This window comes from Silene latifolia, chromosome 1, assembly GCF_048544455.1.
Source record: "Silene latifolia isolate original U9 population chromosome 1, ASM4854445v1, whole genome shotgun sequence".
NCBI lineage: Eukaryota > Viridiplantae > Streptophyta > Magnoliopsida > Caryophyllales > Caryophyllaceae > Silene > Silene latifolia.
Genome location: NC_133526.1, coordinates 192083168 through 192097415, shown reverse-complemented (window position 1 = coordinate 192097415; position 14248 = coordinate 192083168). Strand labels below are relative to the sequence as shown.

General features: G+C 39.8%; 1 protein-coding gene across 1 annotated transcript; it reads right to left on the bottom strand.

Moving 5' to 3' along the window:
• Positions 1–2534: 2534 nt before the first annotated feature.
• On the bottom strand, positions 2535–7403 carry LOC141614368 (putative sodium/metabolite cotransporter BASS4, chloroplastic). Its single transcript, XM_074433120.1, has 4 exons — positions 7324–7403; positions 6982–7111; positions 2858–2959; positions 2535–2736 (listed from the first exon to the last, which is right to left on the bottom strand). The coding sequence occupies exons 1-4, from the start codon at positions 7398–7400 to the stop codon at positions 2662–2664; spliced, it is 384 nt and encodes a 127-aa protein (XP_074289221.1). The 5' UTR covers positions 7401–7403; the 3' UTR covers positions 2535–2661.
• Between the last annotated feature and the right edge of the window lie 6845 nt (positions 7404–14248).

The following is a 14248-nucleotide window of genomic DNA, read 5'->3' as shown; positions in this document are numbered from 1 at the left end:
GTGGAAAGAGGGGTGTTGACGAAGGAGGGGGGCAGGGGGGTTGGAAACCGGCTACGAGGGGTTTTGTTAAAATCAATGTGGATGCGGGGGTGAAGGAGGGAGAGGAGGTAAGAACGGGAGTGGTTTGCCGGGATGAGGGAGGTCGGGTTTTATGGGGTCTCTCGCACAATCATGGAGTATATTGGGAGGCTCATGTCGATGAAGCTGTGGCGGTAATGAACGGTTTGGAAGAAGCTAGGCGTAGAGGGCACTAGCAAGTGGAGGTGGAGAGCGATTGTCTTCAAGTCGTGGAGGCGCTACGCCGGAAGGAGATTGGCAGAAGCATGTTTTCGCTCATTATTGATGACATTTAATCGTTTTGTTCCAATTTTATTTCTGTTTCTTGGTCTCATACTTGTCGTATAAACAATAGCGTTGCTCATTCTTTAGCTCATTTAGTTTCACGTGTCTTGGGTCGTTCGGTCTGGGAAGGTTTACTCCCTCCGAATGCGAATAGTGTTGTAATCTTTGATTTATCGTTATTATAGAATACCTTCGGGTTTCCTTTCAAAAAAAAAAATAATACTTGTGATACGTGCATTTTATATAGTCTTTTTAGCCTATTTTATGCACGTATTTCTGTGTTTTTATCGTAGTTTTATGCTACGAAATACCCCGAATATACTACTTTGGGTTATTTTGTCTTATTTGCAGGAATGGATCATAAAGTAGTAGAATCAAGCCGTTTACCGTCTGTTTTGCATGCATTTGGAGAAAGAGTAGATTTGGAGCGGGAAATATTACTGTCTTGGGATGCGTGAAGGTGTTTCGGGAGCTAAAAGGACAAGTTAAAGTCAAACTAACGTGAATTATAGGCTGCTGAAGTCAAGATCCACTCGATCGAGTGCTTTTCTAGTCGATCGAGTGGTTTAGGATTTAATAATTAGTCGATCGAGCAACTTATTCAGTCGATCGATCAGTTGCATTTTTAGCCTTAGTCGATCGAGTAACTTTTCCCTTCGATCGACCAGTTCTGAGCTTAGTTTACTCGACCGAGTGGTTTTATTCCACTCGATCGAGTGAATTTTGCTACGGGCTGGGCTTTTTAGGTTTAATTCCGTCATTAAGTTTAGCTAATCCTATTTTCTTATAAATAGGAAGCTTAGGACGTCATTTAAACTCTCTCACACACTCTACTTCTCTCTTTTTCTCTCTGGTTCGAGTACACTGTTACTTTCTTCCTTATTTTTCCGGATCATTTATTCAGTAATTCTTCTTTCCCCTTATTCTCTTTACCTTTATTTAATGTTTACTTCTCCTTTATTTCTTGTTCTCTATTTAATTATGCGTAGCTAATTACCCTAATATGTTAGGATTAGGGAAGCCGTGGTAGTGACATGTTTTAATTGACTTGATTAGATTAGTCTTGCGATAAGAATTGTATTAGGCAATTTAATTGTTATCTGGTCGAATGAATGCATGCAGGAGACCAATAAATTTAGTTAACCCCGACCTGGATCGAAAGATTGGAAGGGAAGGCTTGCTTAATTACAATAGGGTATTGTAGTGAGGGCGAAAGCTAAGCTATTTACGCTCTAGGGCGGTTTAAGGACCGAAAGGTGACGACCATAGCTCTTCTTATCAATATTCTAATCGCCTCAGTATTCCCGATAGTTTAGTTGCCACAGTGGACCGACTCCTAGCATATTTTCCTTCTCTTTCTGTTAATTTCTTACATTCATTTCTCTCTCGCCTATTAGTTTAGTTCAACAATCAATTCAACCCCCATTTATGTGACACCCTGACAGACCGAATTAAACAGATAGATAGCAACTTAGCCTCCCTGTAGAGATCGACCCTACTTACCGCTGACTTCTGTTAGTAGTAATTTAGGTATTTATTTTTGGTACATAATGACCGTATCAACTTGCCTAAGAATGTCAACAATCACCGCTTGTTAACTCAACACTAAGGAGGCTTGAAAACTGAAGTACCCTTGCACAATAACCTATCTAAATAAAAACAATTTTGGCTGCAAAATGAAACTCCAATTGTTTTCTGAATTTCTGAGGTCTGAGGCCTTGAATGGGCCTTCAGGCTCTAGTACATTCCCATGAAATAGAAATCTCCTTAGGTTTGCCTAAGCCATAGGGTGCTAATGCTTGGGACTCTTGAGCTGGGAACTGGGATTCAATGCTACATAACTCTAATAACTCAGTCCGCGTTATAAGATCTTAACGTCATTGAATCCAAGCCGAGTTTTACATTCCTTAGCTTGGTGCAAAAGCGCTGACAATTTTTTTGCTAGATCTTCTCCCGGGGTTGAAAAGTTTAAGCAGTGGGCTTGCCCTATTAGCTCTCGGGCGAAGTAAATACATTCGAGAGGAAAGGAAGGGGGCACTAGACGGATTTCACCAAGCCATTCATATACTGAACTCCAGTAGTGTCATATTTTAGGGGCTTTGTGCACAGCAACCCAGCGAATTGTTCTTTATTTGCTCTTGATCAGGTTTAAGCAAGATAAAGGAAGGAACTAGGTCTAAGCTCTTTGTCACTCAATAAGAAAGCAGGATTAAGTAGATTATGTGAAATAATGAATTAATGTATATACATTACCCCGAATTAAATCATGAAGGTAGCTAAAACTAATAAATAGGGACAATCTATGAAGTAAGCTAAGCTTCAAGGTTTCTCCACAATGCCCCGTGGCTCGTCCTTTTGAATCCAGAAGTTAACTAGAAGTGAATCAACTATAATCTACATTCATGGTACAGAAATAAAAAGCTGTATTACTCCCTCTGTGGCCCTGTTCCTCATTAAAAAGAAAATATCATGCCAAAAATTAAGACTTAAAATAGAAAGGAATAAATCGTCGAACCTGATTTACATGTGCAGCAACACAAGGGAGAACAAGCAAGCCTGATTCACCTAATACACCTCCAAGTTGCTCCACTACAGTTGTTGCAATAAGCAATGATCTCTACAAAAACCGGATCAGTTTGCTATAAGGTTCATTGCATAGATATTATATAACATCTACAGATAGTTAAATTAGAGAAGTTATCCGAATGATCTTGCTCCGAAATACTGCCAATCTACAATATTCTGCATATGGTAAGGAGTAGCATTGATTTATAAAGAAGAAAGGGAAAATAATCGAGCAAGGGAAACAGGGGAACTAGATCAAGAAAGGGAGTCATTTTTATTGCCTAAGTTCGAGTATAAATGCAATCTACTTTCACTTTTAGCTGTTTAATGTGACACCCTCAAATATTGCGGAAAAGTAAACACGTAATTCTACAGAAAAACTGACAGGATATGTTTGTAATAGGTTCAATTGGGTAAAAACCTGTAATTTTTAAAACTCAACTCGTTATAAAGATATCCAAAAGGGAAGGTGTCAAACATGCAAAGTCCAAAATAAATCTCATGAATGAAACATCGCTAAAGTCGCGAAACAAAGTTATACAAACCAAATATGAGAAAGGGAGACATATGTCCCTAAAATGTATGTGACATAAAAAGGGTTTAAGGGTCACAATGAAATAAAACCAGTCTAGGTCCCAAGGTTACTTTGCTCGCTAGCTCGTCCCTGTACCCCATATATGCATCACCTACATTGTCATTCGCATTTTATACAAATACGAAAGCCACGATCAGTGGGGAGTAACTCCGAGTTCTCCCAGCCACGAAATGTCATAATTAATATAACATGTAAACATAAGAATATGAATACGAATCACACACTGCCTTAGCATATAGATGCTAAGGCAATCGTGCTTATCATGTGAACAACAATATAACGCCACATAGTCCTAGCATGTGAATACTAGACCGACTCATACTACACTATCATGTGAATCATATAACAAATTGTAATCCAAACTCTATCAACCATAGCCGCTTGCATCTCACCTTCTATGATTCATAGAATCATCAAACAAGAAAGGGCAATATATCAAAGACAGGCATAAGTTCTTAGTCCCGTCAATAGTCACTTTGTAACTCAAGTCTATACCACGAGGTAGGGAAGGTAATCGAACCGGTATCTTGGCTCGGCGGTTACTATTAAGAAAACATGGCCAAGAGACAACACAACCCTAGCCTAAAATCACAAGAGACCTAGACATGCGGATACACACCACCGCACCCAAGACTCACAACTTTTTTTAAAACAAAGTGAAGTGAGTACCCTAAGGACACCACCGAAGGGTCGGCTAGTACTTAAGCTGACCCCATACTATCAAAATAAGTACCTGAGGTCATGCCCCAACTTGGATAAACATCCACTAGTCAGGAACACAAAGGCTATCAAGCAGTGAACATATACTCGTCAAAGACTATAAAGACCTATCTATGATGAAGGCCGAAATACTCACCTAGGACCTAGTCACAAACTAGTCCCGACTTGAATATTTTAGCCCACACCACCCAAGACTCACCACACAAGTCAAGTAAGACACCCACTTAACCATAAGAGGGCAAAAAGTCCTACTTACCAACATAAAATCTAATATTCTATCATGTGAAAGGCTATATACAGAATACAATCCAACAGTTCCTCAATAAGTACTCAATACTAAATTCAAATCCTAGCAATTCTAACAATATTTAAGGCTTTAGGGGAAACTAGGGCCGTTTTTACAATATAAAAAGCTACTTAAATCAACTAATTACACATGTGAGATAAAAATATAATGAATGGCCTAAAACAAGAAAAAGGCCCACTATCTAATTCATTCAAAATTTCATCCAACCGAATTTTTACCCGCAACCCCACCTGCGACAGTGCAGGTTAAATTGCGGCTGACCAATCACTCAATTGACTAACATCGAGTCAGTCAAAGGGATTAAGGCTCAGTTTTCGGCACAATCATCCAAACATTGCAATTATCGCTGTAAAATTCATTTCCATACTAATATGTGAACTTGTACTTACAAAAGACATGAATTTGACTCATATTTTCATGTGAAATAAACTACTCAAATAACATTCACAAAATCACACAAGAAAACAAAGAATGTGACATTTATTCGTCGAGTAACTCGGAATAGTTACCTTAAGCTAGCAAAGAGACAAGCAATAAACTTGAGAAAGCTTCTAAAACCCAAAACTACTCTTCAACTTCAACCACATATGAGTCACCTAAAATAATTATGTGAAAGGACGATATTAACGAATTATCGTTATATAAAATATGAGACGGAAATTAATTTAAATCAAAACATGTAAAACATATTCATTAGCTACTGTCTTAGGTTCATAAACCATTATGACCCTCCCTTTTGACAGGCATACCCAGAAAATTGTCACAACTTTTACGCCCTAGAAATAGTCCCATAAAGCACCATTTTATCCGTCCCAAAACTGAGCCCAACTCAGCCTGTCACGGCTCCCAAAACCGAGGCCAAAACAGCCCACACGGCCTCCATTTCGACTGTCCCAAAACAAATCAGAAAAGGTCGCACAAAAACTGTACCAAAACAGAGTTCAATCAATCCTAAACCAGTCCTAAACCGAGTCAAAACAGTCCCAAAAATGTCCCAAAGTACCTGCAAAGCGGACTCAAAAACAGTCCTAATTTACTCCACAATACCACAACTAAACAAGATCCCAAATAGCATCCCAAAACGGTCTCTACATGTCAGTATACACCGTCTCAAATATACCACTTACTAGCTAGCATCCCAAATGATCCCTAGAGGTCAGTATACACCGTCTCAATCATCTCCACATATCAGTATACACCGTCTCAACTATACAACTGACTAATTAACATCCATAATGATCCCTATATATAATTATACACCGTCTCAACTATAAAACAGACTAACCAGCTTTCAAAATACACAAATTAACAAGTAATACTGAGTAACCTATCATTATTACCTTTTTCCGATTGAACTAATCATTTATGACTAACAAATATTCTACCAGACCGTCTATTTTAGTACATACAACCGTCTTATAATAAACAAAGCTAAAAATATAAATTGGGTTTGTAAAAATACATAACGAAAATGAATTTTACTTACAACGGATTGACGAGAACGACGAAAGGAGCGCTATGGAACAAAAATAGTTGAAAACGGATAAGGAACGAAGCACCGCGTCGATTAACGATCAAATTTCAAAGAACAAGATTTAAAAGGAAGGAAAAAGAAGGAAGAAGAAGAAAACAAAACAGGCGTTTGTTTATAAATGAGACAAAGAAATGACTAGCCTTTGCTATTTATAATACGTACGTTTCTTCGTCGTTAAGAAACTTCGATCGTTATTAAAACCGTTTGAGTTAAATTTAACCGATTTAAGTAAAAGTTTCAATAAAAAACGGAATCAATAATAAATAAATTTAATGAGTGAAAATAAAATAAACTCAGCTAGTTAACGGAAATAATACGATATCAGCTTGAATCGGAATTATTAGCGATTTTTACGAAACTAACGGATATTAATAAAAATTGCTATTTTAGTGAAATAAGCTCAAAATAGCTAATTGGACGGTTTTGTTCCCAAAATCCATCTCGGGTTCACTTAAAACAACTTTCATAAGGACTCGTAAAGAAACGGAAATTATTAAATAAATAAACTCGAACTAATTTCAATAAACTCGAACTAACTTTAAATAAACTTATTAATGATTATTAAAATTAACGTATCGACTTATGATGAAATTAATTAATTAGCTAAGCATATATATATAAATCGTCAAATGATGTAATTAAATTCAAAATAGCAATTAAAAGAATTTTATCCAACTTAATAAAATACGGGGTGTTACATTTAATGTTTCAACTGAAAAAAAAAAAGAATGCTAAACCCCTATAAAGTGCCATACCATCGCTTTTCAATCCCTAAAGCCCGTTACAGTGATAACGCACCAGCAATTTGAGATATGCTACAGAAGGGATTTTTCTATGTATTTCTTAATGATTTCACAGAGATGAATTTGACGACACAAATGCGCTCAGTGAACAGATTAACCAACCAGATCAACCAACCTGACTGCAAACTAGCATTAGAGCCCTGCTATTTTCTTTCTTCCCAAACACTGAGTTCCCACCCCATGGGCCTACAGACAAACTTCTCACCAAGATGGCATTGAAAAGCAAAAAGCCCAGATGCACAAGTCTGCAAGTAAGAAAACAGAGAGGTGAATTTCCAACTGCACATAATCTCATATAGCCAAAGATATTAAAGTCGACACCACAAAACACTCTCAAAGAAAGGGGAACAAAGTGTGCCATCAAAAGGCATTTGGTGCTTGCAGAACCACAACGCGATCTGTAGGCAGTAAGCACCCAAATTAACATACATCAACGTATACTAAAAGTAATACTCACATTCCCAGTGCAATAGCACAATGAAAGACCTCAGGTTTCACCATCATGAGTAGCGACCGTGATTTGCTGACGTGCATCCATGGAAACTGCAGTAAGGCAGATTAACACTTAGTTTAACAACTCAACGTATGGGACAAAATTAGGTATTGGGACCTCGGGACCGCATCCGGTTTGGTGGAGGGGAGTTGGGGACTACAGCGGGGTATTCCACTCCTACGGGGTGGATATGTCCACATGGGAAGCACCACAGTTATATCCTTACGGCGGCTTGACCTCTTGGTACGTGAGGCCAGATGCTAGACCCGGTGGCGATGCGGGTGTTGGTGCGTCAGGAGAAGGCACATCGGGCGGTGGAGGAGATGAGTACGACGTGATGGATGAGCAGCAGCAGGAGGAGTGATACTCCTTACCTTTTGTTATGATTGTCGGTTGTGTTGGATATTAGTTGTTTTGACTCGTACTTTTCGTATTTTGTTTGTATTGGTGGCCATAAGGCCATACTCGCATTTTTTTAGACTTGCTTTACAAGATTTGTGGTCGGATCATCATCCCGACTCGTGGTTGTGGGACTATATATATCATGTTTGGGAATTTTGAGTAGTCTTTGACCTGAAGCCACTTGATCGAGTGCCCCTTACTCGGTCGAGTAGCTGCAGGTGTGTCTAACTGGAGGTATACTGATCTCGGGCTACTTGATCGAGTAGCTAAAATACTCGATCGAGTAAGGCCAGCTCGATCGAGTGCCTAACCCACTCGATCGAGTAGCACTATTACAGGAACTTTTCGAAAATTAAATCGTTCAAATGCTTTTGTTTTGAACATTTCTATACTAGATTTGGTCGGTCATGGTTAGTAACATGTTTTGGTCTCATTGTTAGTTATGTTTTAGTTTGCGCTCGAATTATAAGTGAAATTTGTAAGATATAAGCGTGACGGGACAATGACACATCTTGTTGCGAGAACTTGACATGCAAGTAATGTTATTTAAGCTCATGTTTTTGTATGTATACATATCGTTATCTTGTGAGTAGCGGTTATGTGGTGTCAGGTATCATGGAGGGACAAGAATTTTGTGCAAATCACGAAGTTGTAGTAGTATTTGTATTACCTTTTAGTCTGAATGCGCGTACCATCTGTCAGGGTTAACCGAGTAATGTGTTGATAATGTTCTAACTGCTTCAGTTGGGTTGTTGGTTATCAAGTGGTAGAGATGTTTCTAGGTTGTCACAAGAGATATAAATATATGTGTCCGTGAAGTAGGATGTGATTTCAATAGTTTACGTTTGTATGGGTGATGGCCATGTAATGTCCGTTAGTAAAGTGGCGTGTGTATATAAATTAATATTAGTCGTGATTAATAAGATATGTCGATATGATCCTATGGGTGTCGGGTTAAGGGGCTGGGAAGTCGTTTGATGGTGAACTTTGGGGACGAAGTTCCTTTTTAGAGGGGAAGAGTAATGTCGCAAAAGGAAAATGCCGCAATTATAGCAATTTTGCAGTATGTTTGTGATGTTTTATAGTATTTCTGTTATATTTAAAATATGAGTTTATAATTGTTTTAATAGTTTTATTGTGGGAATTGTATAATTGGGCGAGAATGAATAATTGTCGGTAGTTGTCAAACAAGATGAGATGGCGTTATACCTTATTTTCAGTAACCAATCGTATGTTATCATACCTCATTGTGAATCTGTGATAGGACCGTGTTATCATCTATTGTTGTGAATCTGGGATAGGACCGTTGTGTTACATGTTTTGTGTTGGAAATTGTTGGCCAGTGAAAGCATAATCTTGTAGCTGCGTTAATGCGTGTCTGAATAGTTCGAGGTAGTAGTATAAAATATAGTTGAGTTGGTCGTGTTGGTACATGTTGTGTGTTCGGTGATTCAAGAAGTGGTTTTCCGAGACTTGAGTGTGTGGTGTGTGTTAGGAAAATGACGATGATGATGTTTGATGGACATACGTATTGGGATAATGCTTCTAGAGTGTTGTTAACCTGTGTCGGGTGAACGGTGGTGTCGACCTTGGTTTCTTGTCGTGTGTTTTGGGGGAGGATGAGTCGAACTTTGGGGACGAAGTTCTTTTTAAGAGGGGAAGACTGTAATACCCGCCCTTTTAGGGACCCGTTGACCAACGTTGACTGACCTTGGGGGCATGTGAGAGCCTTTAGGAATGCGTGTAAGAGATGCTTTGTGTCTTGTTAGACTTTGGGGATGAGTGGTACTCGATAGAGTAGAGGCTACTCGATCGAGTAGCTTGGTTACTCGATCGAGTAGGGGCCACTCTATCGAGTAAGTTGGTTACTCGATCGAGTAGCCTCTTTACAGCGAGGGTTTATAATCGTGTTTTGATAGAATCGCAAATCATTTCCGCCTCCTTCCTTCAGGCCTAGATGTCGCCTCACCTTCTTCCCTTCACCTTAATTCCTTCCATGGGAGCCTTTGAGGATGCTTGTGCCTTGGGGATAGGTTGCTTGAGTCGGGTAGCGGTCTTGACGCCGATATACGATGTGTAGGTATGTCATCATCATCATCTTTGTCATTGTTGTTCCTTGTAGGTTTGAGATGGTAGTAATAGGCTTGTGTACTGTTTATATAGGGGTTTTGATTTGCTTGGTCGATATCATGTGGTTAAGCAAGGAATCGCTGCGGTTGGCTAAAGGTAGGTTCGCCTACTCAGTTTCTGTTGGTTGTTTAGGGTGTCGGTTGTTGTTGTTTTAGTTGTTGTTGTTGTTGCAACTGACGTTGTTGTCGTTGTTGTGATGCAATTGATTGTGACTGATTGTCTGTGGTTCTCGAGGTGCGTCCTCGGCTGAGTGGAGTCATTTGCGGGAGTGGCTTCACGCCCTAATGTGGACAGCGGGCCGCCCACGGGGGCGCTTGGTGAGAAACGGGGACAAGCGTTTGCATTTTGTAAGGAGTCGCCACCAATTTTTATGGGAAATTGGAACCGTTCGAATACCTCGTGTCATGTCAAGACACAAAGTAGTGACATGAACACTAAGCAATCGTTACCCTTAGCATTCTATGTCTAGAATGACTCTCGTGGATGCCAATGAACACGGGTGCTCACGGAGATCTGGAGTAAGGGGTGAGGGTACGTATTAGGAAGCTCTTTTGATCGAACACCTAATCCCGCCCGCCTCGATAGCGGCCTCTACTAATGATTAGGGAGTTTATTCGCACTTGATATATCGTCGGTTATATGCATGCAATGCAACATCCATTAAATTAATCCTAGCATGTGAGAATTAACTAAGTCGGTGAACAATTAATTAGCATACAATTTGGTCGAAGTTGGAATTTAATGTTGATTACATGTGAAAACATACAAGCAATAAAAGAAATGCAATAACGATAAATTACAATAATGAAAATTACAATAATTACATTGGAATAGGCGATTTATGTCGAAAATACCTTTAAAACGGATAATTTGAGAAAAAGAAATAAAAGAAATAGAAGGAATAAATAAATAAATTAACGAACAGGAATTAGCGATAATACGAATATTAGTTAATTAATACGTAGACTAATTAATTACGTCAAGGCAGAAACGGAGTTCAGGGACAGAACTCAACCTGGAACAGGCGCAGCAGGACTGCGCCCTTTGGAAGAGGCGCAGCAGTTGCTGCGTCTGTTCCAAGGGTGAGTTCTGGCTGTGAAGCCGGAACTACAAATCGTTAATGTTAATTGGTAATTTTATGAATTAATTGATGATATTTACTCGGATGAAAGTGATTAGCAGATTAATTATATGTGAACGAATCATAAAAACAGTAAAACATGAATGAGACGGAATTAAGATGAATTAATTACAAGAAGTTATGATGAATTAGTGAATTAAACTAACTAAACAAATTATTAGATTAAACATGATGATTAATGACGAATATGCGATGAACATGTGAATAAACAGATAAAAACTATATCAAAGACGAATTCCAGAAACTCAATATGAACAAATTGAATCTCTACAACCCGGAATTGAATTTAATGACGAAAACCCGCGAATATTGGATTATAAGAGATTTAAGTCGGATTTGAATAATTAAAACATATTAATGATGAAGGAATTATGTGATACAATATACATGTGAATATTAATGATGATGAACGAATAATTCAAGAAAACAAGTGAAAAACAAATAAACAAAGACGAATTACAGAGGACGAGGAAGAAGAAAAGAAGCAGGAACTGCGGCAGCCTCACGAAGAGGCGCAGCAGGAACTGCGCTCCTTCGAATAGGCGCAGCAGTTGCTGCGTCTTTTCTCGACGTCTGTCTACTGGAAATCCGCAAAAAACAGAGTTTTAAAGCACGGTTTTAGAAATCGGTTTTAACGGTGTTTTCGACATAAATCTTACATGAGTGATACGATAAAGTACAAAAATACAATAAATAAAAGAGGATTATACACCCTCAGACTTACATGTTGACAGAACGAGATGAACTAAGAATCGACTAGTGAATGCTCGACGCGAATGCAAAGAGAGTGCCCTCGTAAGAGGAAAACGATTGATTAAATTAAGTTGATTGAGTGTAGTTGGTCAAATTGGTCGGTCATACAACGGAGAGGCTGGTACTCGGAAAGATCCGAGCTTACGTGGTCGGAAGTCCAAGCACGTAGGCGCCAATTAGTAAGAACGAAGTCTAGAATGCAAAGGGAGAAGAGAAGGGCGGACACTCGCGTGAGAAATATGAGGAACGAAAGCTCCTATTTATACTAATCACGTGAAGGAATAGGGTTTCGGAGACTCTTTGGAAGTGAATCTCGGAAAGATATAAAAAAGATACGTAAATCATGCAAAGAAGGGCCTGGGAAGAGGCGCAGCAGGAACTGCGTCCCTTGGAAGAGGCGCAGCGCCGTCTTGCGTCTGCTTCCCGGAGGTTTCCTCCCGTCAAGAAAGATTTCCGCGTTTGAGTTATGGTAGGACGGAAATAATTCGATTATCTTGTGAATATTACGGGATATTATTTGCCAAAAGATAAGATTTATGAAATATGGAATAGAAATATCCGGAACATTCCAGAACATTCCGACTCGGGATTTAACAGATTATCGAGAAAATGGAGACGGTTTTTGACCGGACTCGAATGTACTCTAATTACTGCCAAAACGACCGTATCAGGACGTAGATGACAACTAAGAGGTTGACATTAATATTTGAGCAATCACTTGACGATAATCTTACGAACTGTCACAAATCGTTCCGCGAATCAAACATGCGGCCCAATCATCACCGGGTGGTTTGTGAGGGGTGCAGAAACGAGGTGTCTACAGAGCCCCCACTTTGACTGAGGCTTGGACAAGGCGAAAGTCAAAGTATAGCCATCAGGTCAATCGAAGATTACAACCTGACGACTATGGCGACGCGAGGCGGCTCAAGGGGTCTGAGCCAAGGACCTATCGTCGGGAACATTTTAGAGTCTGTCGACTATCGGGGAGGGTCGTTTAAAGTCCATTAGACTACGTAAGGAAGCTCGCCAGCCATAAGAGGAGACCATACCTGAGACTTAATCGAACTTCGTGGGGAAACAAGAAATATTGAAAGCAGCAGGACGTCGGTAGAAACTGCTGAGGAATCCGCTTGCGTCGGTCTCAAGCAAACTCTGGCAAAACTTGAGGTTGAATCTGCTTGCGTCGGTCTCAAACAAACTCTTGCTGGGAAATTATTTTGACGACTAGGAACATCTTGATCGTCGCGGAAGGAATCTTGAGTGAGCAAGATGACAAAGAAATACTATCATACTGGGACAGATTTACTAGGAACATCTTGATCGTCATGGAAGAAATCTTGAATGAGCAGTACTGCGAAATACTACTGCGCTGGACATAATGATCTTGAGCAATACTGCAAAATACTGCTGCTCGGGATAAAATGAATTTGGACAATACTGCAAAATACTGTCGCGCTGGATAAAACGTGGGCCGGAACAAAAGAAAATCGTCGAAACGGACCAAAAGAATATAATAGCGTTGAAGAAGAGGCGCACCAAAGATGGGCCCACAAATAACGAACTCATAACGAATTTTTGAAAATTCGTATGGAGGGAACGCAAGGAAGAGGCGCAGCAAGAGCTGCGTCTCTTGGAAGAGGCGCAGCGCCTGTTGCGTCCTTTCCCCAATTTGGCTATTTCCGCGTAAAAACGCGAAATCAGAAGGATTACATTTCATTATTTCGAAACACATTTCCTTCAATTTCTCTCTCAAATCTTCACCATTTCCGTCGAGGTTTGATTCAAAAGCTTGCTTAAAACATGACTAATCGAGGTATGTGTCTTAATCTTGCATTAATCATCTACATTTGTCGAATTTTGAGCCGTGAAAATTAGGGTTTTCGACCCTTTTGATCGAAAATTTGGGGCTTTCCCCCAAATGGATTTGCTTCGCCAAATTGATGTTAGAAATGGATAGTAGGCAATGTTAGGAACATAACCATGTATTTGCTTTGAATTTTCATCGAGTTTTGAACCCTTGAGCGCATTTTGAGACGGTTTCACAGCTGAACCGTAAATTGCTTCGAAAATAGCCTTAGGATTGCCCATTGGCGATGAAATTTGATATTTGGGATCCTTGGATGATGGGTAAACTTCCTGCCATCTCGGAATTTTGGTTTGTGACAACTCTTTCAGGGCACCTTTCTAGGGCATAATCGCCGTTATAACGAAACGCTGCCGAATTTTCGACTTGAACCCAGAACTAGGCCTTGACTTGGGCTTGACTTGACCCAATTTATCACATGAGTGATTGGGTTGGCAGGAATATGATCAAAGATGGCCAGGAAAGGGCGTTTTCAGGGCCCTGGAGGCTCGAAAACTCCTTAACAAAGGCTTGTCGTCATGTGACACGGCCTATATTTACTTTAACGTTGCAGGTGACGAGGCTTCTACTTCTGGGAGGACTCCCATGGAGGTAGACGC